The sequence below is a fragment of the Pocillopora verrucosa genome, chromosome 14, assembly GCF_036669915.1.
Source record: "Pocillopora verrucosa isolate sample1 chromosome 14, ASM3666991v2, whole genome shotgun sequence".
NCBI lineage: Eukaryota > Metazoa > Cnidaria > Anthozoa > Scleractinia > Pocilloporidae > Pocillopora > Pocillopora verrucosa.
The window spans coordinates 22307882-22331422 of NC_089325.1; the positions used below are offsets into that span (position 1 = coordinate 22307882).

The window sequence follows — 23541 nt, forward strand, 5'->3', positions numbered from 1 at the left end:
TAGGCATGTTTACCAACATTGTAGCACGATGGCCAGGCAGCACCCACGACAGCTTCATATTTAGGGATTCAAGAATTGGCCAACAACTTAATATCCAACACCAGTCCCTGGAAGATGGTTTACTGTTGGGTGACAGTGGTTACCCTTGCAAGCCATACCTGATGATCCCTTACCTGAATCCAGTCACTGACAAGCAGCAAGAGTTTAACAGTGCCCACAAAAGAACAAGAGTGGCAATAGAACAAGCCTTTGGCTGGTGGAAGCGAAGGTTCCATCTGCTTCATTCTGAGATCAGAATGAAGCCAGAAAAAGTGTCCATCATTATCGGAGCATGTGCAGTTTTACATAACATTGCAATTCTAAGAAAGGAACCTTTGGATGGCTATGCTGAGGCTGATGATCAACCTAATCTTGTTTGCTTCCGGGGTCCAGAGGATGGCAAGGTCATCTGAGACCACATCTGCAACACCTTTTTCTGACAATTTTTAATTTTTGTATTTCTGCCTTATGCAATCAGTTTTGCTCTTAATTTAACTTCCCATGAAATATAAAAAAATTCATATATGCATTTAAGGGGTTTCTGGTTGAAAAAACACATTAAAATAAGTTTGACTCAAGAATCTGTTTTATTATGTCAAAATACATTTTGAGAACAAAATACATTGTGTATGTTTTATAATAAATTATACGAGAACAACATTTGCCCAAAATATTACTTTAAGAGGACTTATTACACTATTCCTCCTTTAAAATGAATCGGTGTTGGGAACTACAAAATTTGCATTTAATGCAGTTGCGAAGGTTTGGTTTGCATTGACCTGTTGCTCCAGAAGATGAATTTGCATTTTCAATTTTTGTTTTTTAAGATTCAACATTTCCTTCTGAGTACACAGGCATTCGTACTGCATTTTTAAAACATCGCCATTACTTATCCTTTTTGAAGGCTTCCTCTGTTCATCAGCCTTGGCTGGTGAAGAATGTATGTCTTCATTAAGGCTCAGACAGTCTTCTTCAATCACAGTCTTCGCAGACTCTGTTGGTAAATGAGCATCTTCTCCTACAAAATATTTCAAGCACAATTAAGGTTTCACTCAGGCTCAAAAAGTGTGAATTTAGTTTTATGCAAGACATAAATGAAATAACAGAAGGAGCATCTCTCCCGCAAGGAATCTGAGGCTTAAACATTTAAAAAATAAATTATTCAATTTCATAAAATGAATTTGTGTACTGGTAGACTTAACTCAGTGAAATCATTCACGAAAATGCTTATAAAATCTGTAAATCATGTACCAAAAGTTAAGCTTATTTTAGACAGATAAAGGGGAATCTGAGCGAATCGACAACGAGAACCGTACCACAGTTTAGTGATCGAAAAAATAGGACATGATAACAGGTACAACAACAAATTATTTCGTCAATCACAAACATAAACAAAGTTGCGTCAAAACGAAATAATAAAAATTAGTTATTTATACATATAAATAGCCGATCGTAAATATTTGAAGAACACTCCTTAGTACAAGATAAATAAAGAAACAATAGGAGCACTTTGTCTTTGGCAAAACGAATTTTAACCAAATTATAAACCGTATCCAAGACATTCTTCGAAATCAAAGGTTTTTGTCTCACTCCTCAGATCGCTTTCCAAAATGACGGAGCTATGCAATCTTCGACATATGAATTAATCAAGTGAAGCTGAAATTTATATATATGTCTGCTAAATTACTGACAGTCCGTCATGAACGTTCGTCTATATTCAGCTTAAACAGGGTTTAATCGAATGCAACCCTAAAAATGCCGCAAAAGCAGCAAACCGGTTTGGAGTTCTCCGTAGCAGCCTTCGCTTAGTGAAGTACACTCATGAAATGTGACGGGATAATAAACTAAACAAGGTAAAACTTGATTAATACAGTTACGGATATTGGAAAAAAAAACATGCAAACTTATCTTTTCCTCCCTTGTGTCCGAACATTTCGTATGCTCAAAGACGGGAAAGCGATTGATAAGCTGAAAACCCCGCCGAAACAACATGGCCGGTTGACTGTCTACAATTTTAAAATTTTTGGTAACCTAGAAACAATAGAGAATTGTTTACAAACCTGTCTCAAAGCCAATCAAACCGCTGAACGCCGGCGTGTCCTCAAGCACCTCAATAATCTCTTTGCTGGCAACACTCGGCGACTTTGGAGGCCGACCACCTCCAGTTATCTTGGTCTCCCTCTTGAATTCTGCAAATTCTTTCTTGGCGATGCTATGGAGATTTTTCCACTTGTCTTTTACCTCCGTGACTGTTCGCTTGGCTGTTCCGACCGCATTTACCGCTTGGGTTATTTCTTCCCATAGCATTTGTTTCTTTTTGTTGGTCACAGCATTCGTTAATTTGGATTGGATTAAATCGAGATTTTTTTTGACATTATCGGTGATGACTTCAATCTCATAAACTGAAAAATTATGCTTTCTTTTTCTGTCTTTCGTTTGGTTTCCACTTCCATGTGCACTCTCCCTTTCCGCCATTTTTTCCCTCCAATTTTTTTTCGCGCGTAGCCGCGAAGCTCTTAATAACCGGTTTGACTGGTTTAACGTCAGCTTAATCGTGGGATAGTTAATCAAGGGATAAATCTGCTTTCAGGAACGTTATTTTAAACCTAGATTAGCTATCCTTGGGATAAGAAATTTAATCGTCGATTAACCTCTAATCGAGGGATAATTTAATCGGCTTTCGAACAACCGGGGCCTGATTTGCCTCTCCTTGCCCACACCTAGCCAGATGCAAGCAGTGACAAAGAAACGTTTTCCCAGTGATAACTGCAATTTACGCCTTGTGAAGGTGGGAAGGTGGGGTCACTGCAAAAACTCCGCATGAAGTTCCAATGAACGATCATTAGGTACCTCTGAGAGGATTTGTTACGTATCTATGAGAAGCCCCAGGCAAATCGTCCACGTAAGGGACAGTCTTTTTCGGGAAATGATTATAGACCCAGTTTGCCAAATAACTCTTTAATTGACAGGGCAGATGAACACATACTGAAGAGGCACCAAAAAGAAATGAAGAAATGCAAAAAACTGTCCCACCGAAAGCCAAGATATTTATAATCTTTTGGATTAATTGGGAATTCCTGGTATGCTCTTTTTGTCTTTCTTCTATATGTAACGAGCAGTTCCTTTGTTTATAATAAATTCTAGCAACCAATTGATTCCCAACATGATCTAAATAGTGATCTTTAAGAATGCTGCTACTAACAGATGCTGCATATTGGAAACATAGATCCATCACAACGTGCCATTCGGAGGAAATGCACTAGTGAACTGTTTGTAATGGTGACATGACAAGATCATGAGGCAGAAGATTCTGTTTGAAAGGACCGGCAATATGGCTGACTTTCGCAGGTTATGGGTTGTGGGTGGAAGCTGTGGGTCGTGGGTGTGGGTAAAAGTCGTAGGTATCAAAAAAATCCCTCAAAAATTTTTAAAAAGTATAAATAAAACAAAAGGAAACATTGATATGAGCAAAAAACATCTCGTAGACTATGGCACGCACACTTCAAACACACCTCAATAAATAACTCCGCTGACAATTGCACCACCCATCTAGCATTGCAGGCTCAAGTCTAGCTTTGTCCCTCTCCAATCCTTTCCCCAGCCCACCCCTCTCTCCTAGCAGCCAACCCCTTTTACCTCCTTTCTGCTTGTGGAATAAGTAGTACCCAGTCCTGTCAAAAAAAAAAACTATTTTTTATTCATGTCATGTAAGGAAAGGTTTTTTTGTTTTTTTGACAAATTCAAAATCGTGTCAGACAGGGTTAGTGATGCATTTATCTAAGCATTTATTATCACGTGAAACATAGTGAAGTAAACAAACAACTCAAAATAACTCAAGAATATAACATCCTTTGCAATTTTGGCGACTTTCGATTTATAAACCAGTTATTATACAAATGTTTAGTTTGCTGTTAACCTCCTAGCTAATCTAGGGGTAAATTGACGTGAGTGTTTCTCAAATCTCTGGGAAAAATCCTAGTTAACTTAACGACATAACCTAACAATTTTTATTTTGTTAAAAAAAATAACTGTCAGAGCATCACTCACAACATTTGTCTTAGTAGCTATCTTTCCTTCTGCATTGTTACTATTATTGACATTTTTTCTCTAAGTATAGTTCTGTTTCCCTCTGGCATTTATCATATTTAAGCAACTAAACTAAACTGGAAGCTGATTGTAAAACTTAACAGTTATTAAGCTTCCAGGCTCTTCATTTGCACAGTTCCTCTGTATGTTGTCAGTAAATTTTTATAATGCAAAATTTAATGTACAAGAGTGAATAAAGTAAAGTAAAAGGAGAAGGATCTAAACTGCATTAAAATCACGCACACGCTTCTATATCAATAATTATTTGAAGGAATCTTTTCAAGTTACGCAATGTTCCAGGTAAGAGCTAAGAGAGGTATTAAATACAATTGAAAAGCGGAGGAACTCAATGAAAAAATAATACAAACGTTTTCATTTGACTGTATTTCTTAAATCTAAATGTAAGCTTGCTCACCTCTTATCACATCGCCTATTTTTGTACACGATTACCATTTTTTGCATCGTCATTTTCGACTCAGTTACCTCTCTTAGTTATTGCATAGAAACATTACTTATCCTTTTTCAGAATATAATATTTCAAGAAAAACTTGACAATAATCAGGAAAGAAGGACATTTGCTGTGACTTCCTGCTTCCTGATATCCTTCGCCGGGAAAGGGAACACCTTTCCTTCACATGAATCAGGCATCAACGCTATTCTATAGACCTAAAGCGTAAAGTCATAAATGATCTGTGGTGAATCATGATAAAGTTGATTATCTTTTTAACAGATTTTAGGGTCGGAGTTTCAGTCTAGACATGGTGGTAGATTTCCTCACTCCCACGAAATTCATAGTTGTTGTAAAATACGTTAGCTGTATGCAAGTACTTTGGCTTGTTGTCAGCAGTGATCATTTATCTTCTAAACTGCATTCCAGAGTCAAGAGCAAGAATCTATCCTTAATTAGTAAATGATTCACTGACCTTGTTCCTCTACCACTGGCATCGCTTCGGACACCAGCTCCAAGGACATTCCCGCAGATCATAGATGCGCCTTCCACCTGTTTCCATTCGAGCACCTAGACTCAGTGCTGTACAGGTGTGGCTCCCAGATGTCACTCCACTTTTCTCCCCTACAGCAGAAGGAGAAAACACCTTTCTCTTCTAAAATCCATCGTGGTTTGGTTCTCTGAAATGAAACCGAATGTTCAGTTCATATTCATATCACATCTTTTTTTTTTTTTTTTTTAATATTCTTGTAATTCAAGCATCTCTCCTGGAAATGCATCAGGCACTGCAGACGCTGGACCTCTTCTTCCTGCAGAACAATGTGGGCAGAGGCTGCATTTATTGAGTGCTGCAGTACATCCTTCTGCTTTACCATGGTAGTGCAGCCAGGCACTATACAGCAGACCGTTCTTTCTGGGCACTCTAATAACTACACAATTAAAATTAATTAAATTTAAGAAACATTTACAACATTATCTAAACTTTGTAGTCAAGAAAAACTGAAAATAAATGAAGTTTAGGGAATATTTACAAAATTGTCTAAAAGCTTATTCTTTAAGATACGTTTAAAAACTTGAACCGAACGGCTTGATTTTAAAAAGGGGTCTAAATTGTTCCAAAGTCCAATAGTTCTGTAATAAAATGTTCTTTGTCCTGAGACTGTTTTAAAAAGAGGTATATTAAGCTTTTGGCCACTCCTAGTTGTACGCTTGGTAACTTGCTCGCGGGTAATGAATTGTGACGTCAGATATTTGGAGGCGTGTCCGGAAATGCATTTAAAAGCCATGGTAGCTTGGCGGTAGTATAGTTGGCCCTTTACGGGTAACCAAGACAAACTTACGTTATCGCGCCACTAACGATTCGACATGCGAAGTTCTGCACAGCCTGCAATTCCCGTATATTTTTCCGATACTGTGGTCTTAATATGATCATCAAATGTCAAGTTTGAATCCAAAATCACGCCGAGATCTTTGGCTGATTGTACAGGGGAGATGTCCTTTCCCAACAAAGACAAACGAAACTCATGGAGCTTCGAAGTCATCTGTCGGCTCCCGAAAACAATTAATTTCATCTTGTCTGGATTTAGTAATAGCCGATTTCTGAAGCACCAGTTGCGCACACCAAGGAGGTCTTCGTTCATCTCCTCAACAATCCGTTGGGCGTCTTGTGAATGAAAAGAAGCAAACAATTTTGTATCGTCTACATAGCATTCAGTAGAGCAATTCCGTGGAGCTTCTGGCAGATCATTAACGTATATATGAAATGATAAGGGGCCCTGGATGCTACCCTGAGGTACTCCATATTTAATTGGTATTGGATTGGAAACAGTGGAGTGAATTCGTACAACTTGATATCTATTTGTGAGATAGCTTTTAAACCATTGTAACACACCAGTTGAGGCGCCAACGTCTTGTAGTTTTCGTAACAGTATTTGGTGGTCGACACTATCGAACGCTTTGCTCATATCTAGAAGAACACAGGCAGTTAATTTCTGATTATCTATTCCTTTAAGAAATGCATCAGTCGTGCGAAGTAATGATGTTTCGGTAGAGTGCCATTTTTTGCTTCGGTTTTGTTTTGTCGTCAGCCTCTTCTTTGTTGTCAAATAGGTGACAAACTGATTATAAGCGACTCTCTCACAGACTTTGACAACAAAGGTAGTAGCGAAATTGGTCTATTATTGTTAGGAAGTTCGTGATTGCCTTCTTTGGTAATAGGTGTGATTTCGGCTGTTTTCCAGATCCCTGGGAATGTTGAAGATGAAAGAGAAGCATTGATGATTGATGCAACAAAAGGGATTATAATCGGCAGGCAGTCTTTAATGAATCGAGTTAGCACTTTATCAATCCCAGGAGCCTTATTAGAAGGCATTGCATTTAAAATGTCCTCGACTTGTTTATATTCAACAGAATGAAATGTAAATTGCTCAGATGTGGAAAACTTCTAGGAGTAAAGATGCTGTTATTCAAGTTGAAGTTGTTCTCTTCAGCCAAAGATTCTATTTTGGAATTGGTTGATTTTCCAACTGACGCAAAAAAAATATTGAAAGTATCCGCCACGATCTTGTCCTCTTTGCTGTAAACTTTAGGGGAGACTGATCTTTTAGGGATGCAGAGCCGGATTGCCTTCCAAATACAATTTGTGTTCCGTGGGTTGTTTTGGATCTGATCTTTGATGAATTCACTCTCCGCTGCTCTGATTTACTTCCTGACTTGGTGTTTAAGGTTTTTATAGGTAAACCAGGCATGTGGATCATTAGTTCTACGAGCTGTTTTGCACCAGACATTCCTAGATTTCATAAGTTCACGTATCTCCTCCGTTATGCAGGGATTTGGTTTTCCACGAACTTTAATTGATCTAATCGGAGCGTGACGATCGAGAATTTCATTGAACAACAGGTCAAATGCGTGTAATTTGTCATCACCGTCGTCAAATACTTCCACAACAGACCAGTTGGTAGCATCATTTAAAACTGTAAACAAAACAACAAGTGAAAACCTATTACAATTTAAATTAAACTAAATACACTTAGTAAAATTACAATGAAAATAATGATGAAGCTTACAAAATACCAAAACTCACATTTGCTAGAATGCTCTAGTGCTGAATTAATGCCAAACGGCGAAGAGGCTGCATGACGTGCGACATGATGAAATATGATCAGAAGAAATATAATATGACATATGATCGGAAGCGGCCTTACTGAGTAAAACTAATAACTTCAACGAACACAATAGCAGTAGGAAACCTTTATTTAACTAGGGTAATCCCTTCAGAATACTTAAGAGTATATCTGTTATCAATAGGAGCCCTAGATTAAAACTAATAAAAAGTTCAAAATAAATAATAAGAAACAAAGTAACTATAAGTTAATAATAGTACAGTATAACAATTAAAATTAATTCTTATTTACTAAATAATTATTATACACAACTGAGCCATTTTAATAAAAACTTTTCTTGGCGGTCTCAGTTCTTACTGCAGGTAAGTATACTAAATTGCTTCTTCTTGTTTCTCTTGAAACAACTTCCTTATTCACTTAAAATAATTCTTTAAAAACTGTGGTACATTATTATTCAAAAACCTCTTCACTAAACCTAAAATATGAGCGTTACGGCGATCTTCTAAACTCTGAAGTTTAAGATAGTCGGTGGATGTTGTACCACATTTAGATTTAACTATAATTTTCGACGCCCGCCTTTGCAAAGATTCAAAACTTCCATATCTGTTTTATTGCAGCTGGACCAAACAACATCGCAATAATCAAAAATAGGTACGCAGTGCGTACATGGTCGGACATGTAATGTCTGAGGAAGGAGTTTTGAAGTGATCCTTCGTCATTTTATTTCAAATATGAAGAATGGATATGTAAACATAAAATCAACTACTAAAATTAATTTATTGAAAGAAAGTGAGGCTTTGAAAGAAAAGTCAAGAAAGTTTATTTTAAGTTTAATACCTTAGAGTTTTTCAGAAGTGGTTTCATGAGCACTTGTTGTGTTTTGAGTATTTTCAATTTATTTATATTTTGGTCAAGGATGTATGAAAGCATTGGGTAACGAAGAGTTTCTTAATGCCTGTGTTTCTTTAACAACATTCTTATACGAATTATACATGCATCAACACAACAATTTAAACAAATCTAACAAAAGGCATCAGTTAATCAGATGGCTTGGAATAGTTCTTGGTTTGCTGGGGGATGTCTGAAGGCACTGGGGAATAAACAGTGTCTTGATACCTGTGTGTCTTCAAGAACATTCTTGTATGAAGTTATACATTTATGAACAGAACAATGTAAACAAAGCTAATAAAAGTCATCAGTCAATCAGATATGGTTTAGAATATTTGTTGATTTACGGAAGGATGTCTGAAAGTATTGAGCAACGAACAGTTTTTGGATACCTCTGTTTGTTCAAGAACAGTGTTATAAATTATGAAGTTATACGTCTATCAACACAACAATGTAAACAAATGTAACAAAACGTATCAGTTAATCAGATGGTTTAGAATATTTCTTCATCTGCTGAAGGATGTATTGAGCAACAGACAGTTTTTTGATACCTGTTTCTTCGACAGCATTGTTAAACATGAAGTTATATTTGTATCAACAGAACAGTGTAAACAAATCTAAAAAAAGGTATGAGTTAATCACATTCTTTGGAGTATTTCTTGATCTACTGAAGGATGTCTGAAAGCATTGTGTAACAAACAGTTCCTTGATACAAGTATTGGTTCAGTGACAGTCCTATAGTATATCTAATAAAATGCATTGTTAATCAGATATCTAGAATATTTCTTAATCTGCTGAAGGATGTCTGAAAGCATTGTCTAACAGTTTCTTGATACCAGTATTACTTCAGTAACAGTCTTATATATGTATGAACTTGTACATCTATCAACACAAAAATTTAAACAAATGTAACAAAATGCATTGTTAATCAAATATTTTAAATATTTCTTGATCTGCTAAAGGATGTCTGAAAGTATTGAGCAATAAAATGCATTGTTAATCAGATATCTAGAATATTTCTTAATCTGCTGAAGGATGTCTGAAAGCATTGTCTAACAGTTTCTCGATACTAGTATTACTTCAGTAACAGTCTTATATATGTATGAACTTCTACATCTATCAACACAAAAATTTAAACAAATGTAACAAAATGCATTGTTATAATCAAATATTTTAAATATTTCTTGATCTGCTGAAGGATGTCTGAAAGGATTTTTAACTTGAACAGTTTTTTGATACCAGTATCACTTCAGTAACAGTCTTATACATGTATGAACTTAAAAATCTATCAACACAAAATGTAAACAAATCTAACAAAATGCATTGTTCATCAGATATCTGGAATATTTTTTGATCCACTGAAGAATGTATGAAACCATACAGTTTCTTTATACTTGTGGTTCTTCAATAACATTCCTATATGAAGTTACTTGTCTATGATTTAAGCTTGAGTACTGTTAATTGTGACTGCATGATGTTACTTTGTTGCAGTGTTATATGAAGTAACAGGTGTATGATTTAAGATGGAGTACTGGTGGTTGTAATTGATGTTACTTTGTTGCCATCTGTGTAGGTGATCGCTATTTTCTCTAAGAAAAGAGGTTTTTCTTCTATGTGATTTGTGTCTATGTCATCAGGATCATAAGGGCCTAACAACTGTTGCAATACATGATCTCGTACTGATAGGTAAAGCTTGGTGCTTTCATTCTTCACAACTATTGATGCAGAGAGCTTTGTTGGACAGCTCGGTGCCCTGAGTTTATGATGACAGTGATCACAGTTAACTAACAGACCTTGAACTTGAATAATACGTTTTGCACAATGACCACATATCTTGTACTTTTCTACTGACTCAATGCTTTCAATTCTTGAAAGTAGTAGAGTTGTCTCTTGGTATGGGCTTGAGGTGTCTTCTACTTCTAAACCCTCCAGTAGTGGATTTGGTGTTTCCAAGACGACACTGTTAGTTGTGGTTTTCAACTTTCGTACCCCATTCCAAAAGCGCACACTGAGGTTTGTGAATTTGTACACTTTATTTTCTTGAATCTGTGGAATGAGGTTATTCCACACATCTAAGCTAATTTGCCCTGTGTTATCAGCTATTGTTGCGTTGGCGACATTGTATTTGGCTCGCCCAACAACTTTTGTTTCACTAAGTTTGAGGACTTTGCAAAAGATTGTCAGTTTGTCTTCTGGTGCTTCATCAAGCTTTTCCAAGGTTGTGGTAGTTTGGTTGTCCAGGTTTTGACAGAACTGAAATGGAAATTCCAAGCTGTTTGGTGCTGTCACGTGAGCAATATCGTTGACCACAAGTTTTGTGTGATCTGCAGTTCTTGTGAAGCGAGCAATTTTAATTGGGGTTCGAGAGGCTTCTTTTTCAGCAAGAATGGCTCGCTTTGTTGTTGAATAACATAATGCATCCTGCATTGAATTTTCTCTCACTTGTAATGTAAATGTGGAATAGTTTAATGTGTTCCTTTTGTTACGCTTAACTGGGGAAACACTATGAACATATCCAACAAGAGCAGTTCCCAAACTAGTGCCAGAATCTGTAATGTTACCAGTGTTAGTGGCTCTAACAGCACCAATGCCAGAGGTTGTAGCAGCAACTGTAACAATACTAATGCCAGAGGTAGTGTCAGTACCTATAATAGTATGAATGCCGGAGGTTGTGGCAGCAACTGTAACAGTACTAATGCCAAAGGTAGTGCCAGTAGCTTTAAGACTACCATCGGCAGAGCTTGTGTGAGGCACTGTAAAAGTGCTAATGCCAGGAGTAGTGCCAGTAGCTTCAAGAGTACGAGTGGCAGAGCTTGAGCAAGGAACTGTAAAATTGCTAATACCAGAGGTCCTGCCAGTAGCTTTAAGAGGGCTAGTGACAGAGCTTGTGTGAGGAACTGCAAAAGTGTTAATGGCAGAGCTGGTGACTGTAGCTTTAACAGTGGTAGTGGCAGAGCTTGTGCGAAGGACTGTGAAAGTGCTAGTATCAGAGGTAGTCCTAGTACCAGTAACAGTACCAATTCTGAAGCCAGTTCTAGACTGGACATCAACTGGAGGTGCATTTTTGGTGCTTTTTGGCTTTTTTTTCCCTGATGACATGGTGAAACAGCAGAATGTTATGATTGTTGTATGTAACCTTAAAGTAACTTATTATGGTTTTAGTGCAGCAAACTGGTATTAAGGCCAAAAAATGCAGTTGCCGTAATGATCATTTTGTTGATTGCAGCAACTGCTTACTTTCACTAAATTATTCTGTTTTCTGTGCAAGTGTAATGTGTCACTACTTGATTTACATCAGGCATAGTGACACATTAAACAAAGACATTGCTTAGCTTAGTTGACCTTTATCAATTGCAATGTACAACCCTTTGCGATAACTGTAATAAGTTTCTGAAACACCTGTAATAGTACTTTGTAGGGGTAGATTACTATATATGTGGTCTAAGAGTGTTCTGTTGTCAGTTGTATATTCATTTATATGCTGCTGATATCCTGATTGTTGAAACATCATTTTCAAAATGATATGAGTTTGTGAAACATCAAACAAATTATTGTTAAAGTCGCCCATTATTACTGAGTACCTTTCATGAGCCAATAAATCAATGAGTTCTGACAAGGCCATATACAAATTTTGTAAAGTTACTTTTGGATATCTGTAAATACCAGCAATAATCAGATTTCTATAATCATGTAGTTTAAAAATTGTTATTTCAACTCCATGAAGGTTATTCTTTTTAGGATAACCAAGGGCAAATATATTCCTATTATAGATTGCCATGCCATAGTAGGGTCTCGCCCCGTGCTCTTTGACTACATCATCATTTCTAAATAGTAGCAAGTTATTGATTTGATATACAGAATCATCATCCCACGGAGAAAACCTAGTTTCACAGATAATGTTACAATCAGATGCTTGTAAATTGAAATCATTTTTGAAGTCCAAGAAGTGCCGATGTAAGGATTGGGCATTAAGAAAAGAAATTTTGATCATGTCATTAGGAAAATTGTAGATGAATTTCAAAGAAGATGAAAGTTGTGCGTGGTTGTTTTCACTTGAATTGCGTATATGGAGTCCTTCTATTGACGTAACCCTACTGAGGGCTATATAATGGATACGAGGAATTGCTTTGCGGCTTTCCAAATCTACAAAAATTTCTCTTTCAGCGTCACCTTGAGATCTATGGACAGTTTTAGCTGCTGCTGGGCGTAATGAAAATTGTTTCCTCACAATCGAAGCAGTTTTATTTCTGCCAACATTAAACTGTGTAGTTATGGGTTTCACTGGTGTCCGTGCCTTATCAATGCCCTGAGTATATAGTTGCATGTTTTCTTGACGGGTTTTTCTACCAATACACTGCCGATCAAATTGAACCCAGATAACTCCATGTGGATGTGGAGGATTATACAGAGTTACTTTTTTTACAACATTACCAGCGCCGTTAGTTATGCCATCATTAAGATAAAGATTTAGAGCAATTTCTGTCCTTTCACCAATTGCAATACACAAGTGAGTACGTAACTGCTTTGTTCTTTTTGGGCCATCCACTGGGATCTGTTTTAATATTTGCTCCTTAAGTTTTTCTGTATGAGCACCTATCACACTGTCGGTTGCCTGTATAACAAATTTTGGACCAGGTGCTTTATTGTGCATTAATAAATTGAATTCTTCTACTCTTTTATTTTGTATAAATAAATGAGGAATATGATTATATGCTTCAGATTCAGTTTGGCTGATACAAATCCTCTCTTTTAGTTTATTAATATCTTCGTGAGTGTGTAGGCCTTCTCTGAGGTGATTGAGAATCTGTGCAAAAGTTTTGCTCTGTCTCATAATTTCTTGCAGCTCAAACATCCTGAAGTGCTTGTTCCACAAGTTGCATGCTAAAGGACCATAAGGTGTTTCAAGAGAATCAAAGACATAATGATCAAATACTGGCTGAAGTTGAAACAAATCTCCAATTGCAGCAATAGAAACACCTCCAAAATCTAATTTGTTTCCCATTATATCTTGGAGACGTTTGCTAATTTGCAAGTTGAACATGGAACTTCCAACCATTGAAACTTCATCCAAGAAAATTACCTTAAGAGCTGCCAATTCTGCTCGTAAAGTGTTTAGCCGGCTTGAATCAAGAGACTTATAGTTCTTGAGATTTTTATTTGCTGGAATATTAAATGTGCTGTGTATGTGCAAAATATGATAAAAAAATTATTTTTCTTCTCTGTTAAGGGAGGAGACAAGTTGCCGATATTCTTCATCTGGTAGTTCATTTAAAATAGCCTCATTTCCTACATGTGCTGAAGGTATGTGAAGGTATTCACTGTGATCATAAGATTCTACAACATCTGGTTCCTTCTCTACAAAGCCCTGTACAGAATCCTGTTCTTCATTGTGTTGTGTAGCTGGAGCTATGAGGTCCCAGGCATCATCTCTGTCATTCATTTCAAAACTTTGAACAGCTTGCTCAAGAGCTTCTTGGCAAACAGCATATTGCTTCATTTGTGATTCTATTTTATTTTTGCAATTCTGATATCCTTGCTTGAAAGATCTATATTTAAATAAATCAGATTCATCTCCCCAGCAGGTAAAAAACTACTTTCTTCTGCAGTTTCATTCCTCAATTTTTCTCTCCTTTTGGCAACCTGTTTTGATAAACGTTCAGTTCTTTCTTCTGCAGTTTCATTCATTAATTTTTTTCTCTTTTGAGCAGCCCGTCTTGTTAAGCGTTGAGATTTTTGTTCTGCCGTTTAATTTATTAATTTTTCTCTCCTTTGAGCAGCCTGTTTCATAAGACGTTCTACTTTTTGTTCACTTGTTTCGTTAAGGATTCTTTTTCTCTTTTGTTGAGCCTGTTTCTTTAGACGGCCAGCTTTTGTATGGCAGTTTCATCCCTCAATTTTTGTTTTCTACGAGCAGACAGTTTCTTTAGACGTTCAACCTTTTGTTATGCAGTTTCATTCTTTTTCTTTTCTTTTCTATAGACAGCCTGATTTTCCAATCTCTTTGCTTTCCTTTCACTTGTTTTATCAATTAGTTTCTTCCTGTTTTCTGGTTCGAGTCTATTCAGTAATTACAAATCTTGCACTTTGACTCTGTGAAGTTCACGCATAGTGATTGGGGCACTTATCTGACATGGTTCTCCAATCCTATGCAAATTATTATGCATAGTGCCAGCCTCTAAGTCCATTGTGAAAACTGTAATACCCCTTATTTCGAATGGTACAACTGTTTGGTAAGGATAAACTGCTTCAATATAGCTAACAATACTCTCAATTGTACTGCAGTTCCTGATGTATCAAATTGCACCCAAACATTTCTGCTGTGCGAGTCAAAAATTTTAAAAAAAGTATTGCTTATTTTAAAAATAGCCACAGTGTTACATTCAACTGTAAGCAAACATGATTCATAATTCATGCAGGACAATATAGATTCCAGGGCCTCCATTAAAGAAACATACGGATGTAAACCTTCATCGACTTGAGCTGTGCTATTGATTAAATGACCTTTGACATTACCTGCCAAACCGTCACGGATAATGTGTACTATAGGTGGACTCGGTCGACATATCGGGTGACAGTCGACCGATATATCGGTCGACTATGGGTGGACTATCGGTCGACGATCGACCGACTGTCGGCCGATGCATCCGCCGATATGTAGCGATCAACTGCCGGTCAAGTATCGGTCAAGTAGCGGTCAAGTGTCGGTCAGGTGTCGGTCAGGTGTCGGCCAAGTATCGGCCAAGTATGGTTCACTTACCGAGCATATCGCTCAGAAGAAAATAGGCTAAGAAAGAGTGCGAGGTTTTTTCGATATATGTTCCGATTTGGTAATGGAAAAATACATTGTAAAGTTGGTCGCTCTTGTGTAATTAATGTTGTACCTTAACGTATTTCCATTATTCCTAAAACTACCCGGCTTATGCTTTATCCCTGATGTCATGCTGCCCTTAATCCAACATACCTAAAATAATTATTATTCCTTAGCTCTTATAGCTCTAACAGGTCCTCAACGTTATATTGCTTGTACAACGTTACCGATATTAACTGTCCAGTTTATGTCGGTGATGGGATGCACCTAAATTGTATCAGCTAAAATTGCAGTGTGTAACTGCCCAGCTAAACGAAAAGTAAATGATCTTTTGAAACTGAACTAGGCGGTTTAACTCAAGCAAAGCGATTTAATGTGCGAGGTCAGACGTTGTTGGTTTTTTTTATTATTGTTATTTTACCTAGAATAGAGTAACAACGGTATCAATTTTTTTTATCCTTAAATAGGGAACTCCGTGGCACCCACCTATCGGAAATACAGTACTAATCCACTTATAAGAACCTAGAATTCACGAACCTGTTAGCCTAAAAATATTAATTTAGACCCCCTTTACATAAGAACCTATTTAGCCTAAATTTGAAACAGGTTCCTGTTTTACAAATTAACCTTAATGATCTTCAGGCAAAGATAAAAGACATGACTCTCAAAAGTAGTGAACTTAAACATGTATGAACTATAAAAATCTCTAAATTTGGTATAAATAATTTATGAAAAACGGTAGTATGTACATGTTGGTTTTGAATTAGAATTCACATGAGTACACCCTACCAGTACATTTAGAACTGAGAACTCAGATTCTTATAAGCGGGTAAGTAGTGTTGTTTGACATTTTGAACTACCTTTAAAGCGTTCTGATGTGTTCTGCGATGCCATTTTTTCAGAAAAATTGAGAGAGTAAAAAACATCCTAAGCAGCTGGTCTGCAAGGAGACTTACTCTTCTTGGTAAAATCACGATCATAAAAGCTTTGGCAGTATCCAAAATTGTACATGTTTTAACCTCTCTTCCAACGCATTAGGGTGCACTTAAGGAAATCAATACCCTGCTATATGACTTTCTCTGGGAAAGCAAAGGGGACAAAATTAAAAGGACACAAATGATCAATGACTACGATAAAGGAGGCCTCAAGATGATATATATTCAAAGCTTTAATAAATTGTTAAACAAAAAGTGGGTAAGTGGAAACTTCTCGTAGACTTCCACCTCCAGAAGTGTAGGGGGAAAGTAATGTTTTTAAAGTGCTACTACGATCAAACTGTCGATATCCCCTTTTTATAATTTCGTGTAAAATATGACTGTCTAAAATACCGTGCTAAATATCTATCCATTACGACCATTAGAAATCTTTTTTTTATTTGTATTTTCATTTCCGAGAAGCTGCAGTCGCTATTTCTTTATCTCGTTCCAATTATAGCCTGGTTGAGAATTAGGGAAAAATGACGTCAAATGCTCAAAATACCTCGCGTGAAATAACTAGAGTGTGCTAGACTATTGCAATGTTTGAGTTTATTACAGGTACAGTGAAAAACCCTTTTTTCAGAAGCTAGATTTTAAGGAAAAAATAGATTAACTGAAAATGTTAGACAAAAATTGTCCATTAAAACTCCTTTTACACGAGAACCTGTTTTAGCCTACAACTTTGAAACAGGTTCTTTTTTTTTGAGAAATTCAGTCAAAGCAACAACACAGTTCCATGTGTCAATGTTGCGTTTTGTTCTGTTTATCTTGGATAGCTTTGTAAACTTGGTAAATATATGCTTGGATTTTTAACATATGCATACAATACCAAAAATAGGCCACGCCCTCCAATGACAAACAACTCATTTATTTTGAAAACTAGACTGCGAGCAGTGGGCGCGATCGACGAGCGGTGAGCGGCCAAGCTGCGATCTCTTTTCGCTGTGACTGGCGCCCCTGCTGCTCGCAGATCACGGCTTCGCCTCTCATCGCTCGTTGATCACGTCGGCTTTTTCCCCGTTCGTTCCAGTGGGATTTCACAACAAAAGAGACTGCTCGCAAAAACCTTCTTAGCCTTGCTTGGAAAAAATTAGGTTCCTATAAGCGGGTTTTTACCGTATATGCTTCTGAGTCTAAAATTGAAAAAAATACCAAATTGCACCAATGTTGAACTAAGGTCACAGGAACTGTCCCGTTTCGGGGGAGGGGGGTACTCCCGTAAATTTTGAATAAGTGTGTGCCTCGAAGAGTCTTAAACCCTGTCCCACTTTAAGGATGAAACAAACGAGAATTGTCCAAACACGAGATATGACACCCTATTCAAGGAAAAAAAATAATTAAACAACGGCTAACCACGTGCGTCAAAACACAAATCTCGATAAAATCGCTTTGCTGACAATTTTAGCGGAATTTGCTTTTTGTTTAGCTGGCCATTTACACACAGCACTTTTTTAGCCGATATATAATACAATTTACATATCCTATCTAAAGATCACAACGAAAAAACAATGCTAACAGAGGCAAAACGATAACCGCCAAAACCATACCCTGTCCCGCGGCACATACATGTATATGGGAGTACCCCCACCTCTGGGTATTTAAAGTGGATATTGTTCTGCTATGTCCTCCATCAACCGTCCAAAACAGCCATTCGGGTGAAGCTCACCATGCCATCTTCTCCACATGAATTTCTTAAGGTATTCTTGTAGGAAGTTAGGATTTGTGATCCCTTTCATCTTCTTAAATTTGTCCTTTGCTGCAGACCAATTGCTCTCTGCGTGTTGTGTGTGGACACCGGTGATTGGGTCTACAAAGTTAACCAAGTGATTAACCGTTTGGTGATTGAAACCCAAGACCCTTTGCATTTGCCTGTATGCCGCCCATTCATCAGTATAAACCAAAGAGCCTGGTTGTACGTGTCTTTGGATAATGGTCAAAAGAGTACGCGCATCTCGCCTTCTCACAAGCTGTAAATACGGTCGATAGTTGATATGTTTTCTGTTGTAAAAAAAGACCTAAATGAAATATAATGTATACGAGGCATCGAGGTGAATCTCTTCATGGGCACATTTCTTGATTACACATTTATTGTTAACATTTTCAAGGTAAAATGCGCACAGTTTTTGGCATTTTGGCTCTAATCTGGCTACAGATTTTGCCGAAGATTTTGGGAATAATTCGGATGGCGCTATTTTTCTGTTGAAGTCACTACGGTGAGATCGACTTGTTGGGATGGAAGAGAAGAGAATAAAACGTGCTATAGCCATTTGCGAGAAGAAGATAAGGTGCAAATAAGCTTACATTTATTCAATTGATCCTCAAAGGATAGTGACTAAAACACCACACGAGCACTACGAGTAACATACAAGTACATACGAGTAATTACGAGTCATACGGGCGCACACAGATACACATGAGTAACATAAAAGTAACATACGAATACATGGAGTAACACACAGATAACATACGGTCAAATGTGGGTAATACGCATGAAATCTGCAAAGTAAAATACAAGAAATTGGACCTTTAACGGAAATCGTCGATTTGTTTTTCACTGCTCGGTATGGAGAGAAATCAGCATTTGAGGGTGTGTGTGTCTGCGTGTGTGATGCGGCTGGGGGGGCTGGGAAGAGACCTTCCTTAAAGCTTCCTGTGAGCCTATTGCTGCATAAAATTGCGATAACAAAACTAATAATAAAATGCAAATACTATTCAATCCTGTAGGCTGAACAACAACGCTGATTTCCTACGGTTACCACCATCCCGAGGTAATACCCGGGACAAGATCGGCCCTTGTGACCCTAGGGTGGTAAATGTTTGAAGTTTTCAGTTTTTCCCGTGGGTAGGGGGTTGGGCAACTTCAAATAACTACCCACGCAAAGACTCCTGGGGAGAAACGAGATATGTATTATTTTATTATTTTTTATTATTATTTTCATTATTTCTCATTTCTTTTATTTTCATTGTATTTCTTATTATTAATTTATGTTATTGCTATTTTATGCAGCAATAGGCTCACACGAAGCACACGCAAACACACCCTCAAATGCTAATTTCTCCCCACACTACCCCGTTTTGTACATATGATATCATTTGCACATTTATTGCGATTGACTACCTAAATTACCCCGACCTGCTCCCGTACTGGTCTCGTAGCTCAGTCGGTAGATCTAATTCGGAGGTCGTGGCTTCAATCCCCACTTGGTCAAATTTCTTTGCCCCGTGAGGACTCCCAAATTTCCTTAAAAGGGTAGTAACCCAGGGGGACTTATTGTATCGGCAGTATTGCCTTCTTCCAGCACCCAAACATTTATTTTAAAAAAATATTATAATTTATATTACGGGTGCTTCGCGGTTCACATTCTACATCTATATCATTTGAACCAATGAATACACCGAGCAGTAAAAACAAATCGAAGGTTTCCGAGAAAGGTCCAATTTCTCGTATTTTACTTTGTAGGTTTCGTGCGTATTACCCACATTTGACCGTATGTTACCTGTGTGTTACTCGTATATATTCGTAGGTTACTTGTATATAATAAAATGTAACTCGTATGTATCTGTATGTACCCATATCTGACTCGTATGTACTCGCACTTCTATGTTACTCGTATGTAACCCGTATGTATCTGTTTGTACCCGCGTGTCACTCGTATGTACTCGTATGTACACGTAGGTACTTGTATGTTACTGTTACGTTACTCGTGTTACTCTTGTGGTGTTTTGGTCACCCTTCAAGGCAACCTTGATACCTGGGGTCATGTTGTGTACCTACCTTGGACTTGTAGTTAAACTTTGATTCATCGATTTGTATAATTACGCCTGGACCGCCTAACTGCGGGATTGGGTGTTAATAAATGGTAATAAATTCTGAATAAGGACATTTTTCTTTCTAATATTCTAGGATTTGTCAAAGGATCCAATTTACAAGGAATTCATGACAGGTATTTAGGCGTTCTCGAAACAATGAAAGAGAACCAGTGCTCCCTTGCAGAGGCCATGCGACTTTCTGGTGTCCCACGGAACACCCTCAGGGACTTTATAGGCATCTGCGAACTCAGAATCATCGACAAAGAAAAGTACGAGAGAGTGGTCCAATTGGTTAAGGAAGAGACGGGTAAGGTGTCAATGAAATTAATTGAATCGAAATGTAGGGAAGCGCTCATTGATTATCGCGCCTAATCAAGTAGATTAAAAACCGAGCAAAAGCCTCTCCCGTTTTACCTAGAGGATGATTTTTATATGGGAAAATAATTAAAGAAATTAATTAAACTAGTTCATCCATTATCTTAACGTATTTACTCCTTGAAGCGCCACGTTTATTTTTTTTTTTTCGGTGCGGGACGCTCATTAGAGAGCGGAGCTTATTCAACAACCATCATATTTCTGAAAAAAAAAAAAAAAAAAGAGATGGCTATAAAGGAAATTATAACCATAACCTTTTCAAACTGAAGCTAACCCTAACCCTAACCCTAAGTTTTGAAGGAATTTTGGTTGTTGTTACTGTTCTTTAGGCTTTAAATGTAGATCATAATGATAATAGAATGCTATGCAATAAGGTTGTTGCACCTTTGTTGAAAACGAAAACGAGTAACCAAAAATTACTGCTTTTGGAACGAACTTCGTAGCTGATAGTGAACTGTTGATAATTATTAATTACACATCCACTTTTATATTGTACAAAACCATAACAAATTATTATCCTGAAATAAAGTTAGTGATTGAAAGATGTGTAGCAATTTGAAGCAATTATTATGTTAATCTCCATGATCCTCATTATTTTTAATGGACGGAAATAAGAGAGTTAAATGGGGGAGGGGACTGAGGGGAATTTTCGAGCTGCAAGCATTTTTTTCCCCCTCATTTTTCCAACAGAGGAAAGTTTTCGGGAAAACCCTAGCACATCTTTGGGAGAAAAAAAATTGAAACAAAACTTTTACCGCGCTACTCTCTTGGCGCGTGAGTAGTTCCCTCTCCATCCACTCAAATTGGAGAGCTCAGTTTTACCACTCGAAAAATCTTGCCTTTTTACAAATCAAAGGAAAGAAAGTCAATTAAGCTTTCGCTAAAATGCATGCGATCAAAAACCATTTCCCATTTGAGTTTTGGAATGTAATTTTTTTTTTGGATGACAAACTGCAGTTACCAGTATACATCTTGTATTACGGAGGACAGTAAGGAAATTAACCAATGTTTTTTAAAACACTTGCACACAGCCATTGTTTTGCTCCATAAATCATTTATTTTTCCAGGTTCTTGGTGCGATCTTCGTCGCCATGTTTATTGTGACGCACAAATTGTGCAGCACCTATAATTGTTGGTGCACCTATAATTCGTGTTTAAACCTCTCGAACGCGGAGTAACCGTTTATGTCCCCCCTTTATTCCACCAGTCCCCCCTCCAAAGAAATGTGAGCGCGCTTTCTTTTCTCTCTTCCCAGCCTACTTGTGACACAAATAGGCCGCTACGGAGGAGAGAGTGTAAACAGCCATTTCAAGAAAGGTTGTCGTACAAGAGCGTAAAATCGTGCGCTACAATACCGACGGGTTGTATGGGCAACGGTTATTTGCTTTTGTTTGATCGAAGCTCACAGTCTAAGCCGGAAGGAAGGAGAATCCATGAACATGCGTGCTCATGCTATCTCTCTCTATTGCGTTGAAGCAACGAGAACTTCGACCAAGCAGTGGTAAATTGCTTTAACCCATAAAGCCATTCGGTATTGTCGCATACGCTTTTAAGCTTTTGTCGGACAAATATCTCGAAACAGTTGTATCCCTATAAAGTGGATTTACAAAGCTACGGAACCTAATACGATCTATATTTTCAACCGTCACCACCATTTAGTACACCAGCGTTGAAGACTGCATTATCGGAAAATGAAATTTCCTAACTCGCGGTCCAATGAGAACAAACAGGGTTAGAATTGTTTTGACGTTTACTAAAAACACGCGCTTGATATAGAACGAAATAGAAATCAAAACTTTATAAGTGCGGCTGGAAGTATTGCGAGTTCACTCTACCGACGTCCCGTTTGCCTTTATGTCTCAAACTGGAGGTTTTTAACCCTTTAAATAGTCGAATTGTGTGCTCTTTATCGACAGTCGGTGACACTTTCTTTTAAAGAATAATGACAGCGGCGGCGGAAAAAAGTTAAAATGCCATTCATTGTCCAATGAAATAAGCTTCCGAAGCACAGATAATAAAACCAAATATAACCTGACCTTTGAAAAGGGTGTAGTAAGTCTCCAACGCAATAAACATCGTGCGTTGTACATCTCATAACTTTGATATACTGTAAGTGAACACAGATCCTTAATTCTCACACCACATCTATCTCCGGAAAATTAACAGGCACACTCAATAGGTTGAATATACTTGAAAAACTAGCGAGGGTAAAGGACCGTGTACTTAAGTATGACATGTATTTATAGCAAAGACCCTTCATTAAGAAAGAATGCTCAATTTGATTGGTTTACAAAACACATTAAAGGGTCTCCTCACCCAAGATATGTTAATTACGATAGAAAGATGTTTTCAAAAGAAGACACCCACCACTACAGCTAATTCATTTCAAGTAAAGAACATGCATCTTAATTAAAGGGGCACAAATATGCTTTGATACCTAAAGTAAGTTGTACAAAACATGGTCTAAGATCTCTTCGTTACTTCGCCGCTGTAAGGACTTGGAATTCGCTGCCGGAGACGACACGCGCCATGGCCGGCACAAGAGAAATTTAAAACTGGATTCCAGACACGCAATTTACATCTAAATTATGGGGTAATCATATTACTTATTAGAGTTTTATATCTTTTATCGTGGAATAAACCCTTCCCCCCCGGGGGGCAATGAATTATCGGCCAAGTATCACTGAAGTATCGGTGAAGTGTCGGTCAAGTATCGGTGAAGTGTCGGTCAAGTATCGGTGAAGTACCGATGAAGTATCGGTCAAGTATCAGTCAAGTATCGGTCGTGAATCGGTCAAGTATCGGTCAAGTGTCGGTCAAGTATCGGTCAAGTGTCGGTCAAGTATCGGTCATGTATCGGTCAAGTATCGGTCATGTATCGGTCAAGTATCGGTCATGTATCGGTCATGTATCGGTCAAGTATCGGTCATGTATCGGTCAAGTATCGGTCATGTATCGGTCATGCATCGGTCAAGTATCGGTCAAGTA

General features: G+C 37.6%; 1 protein-coding gene and 1 pseudogene across 1 annotated transcript; one reads left to right on the top strand and one right to left on the bottom strand.

Annotated features, from left to right (window-relative positions):
* Positions 1-452, top strand: part of LOC136278334 (putative nuclease HARBI1) — a 1628-nt pseudogene extending 1176 nt beyond the window's left edge.
* A 294-nt stretch (positions 453-746) lies between these two features.
* On the bottom strand, positions 747-2514 carry LOC136278335 (uncharacterized). The gene is made up of 2 exons (XM_066161861.1): positions 2100-2514; positions 747-1057 (listed from the first exon to the last, which is right to left on the bottom strand). Exons 1-2 carry the CDS (start codon positions 2512-2514, stop codon positions 747-749), a joined length of 726 nt encoding a protein of 241 aa, XP_066017958.1.
* Between the last annotated feature and the right edge of the window lie 21027 nt (positions 2515-23541).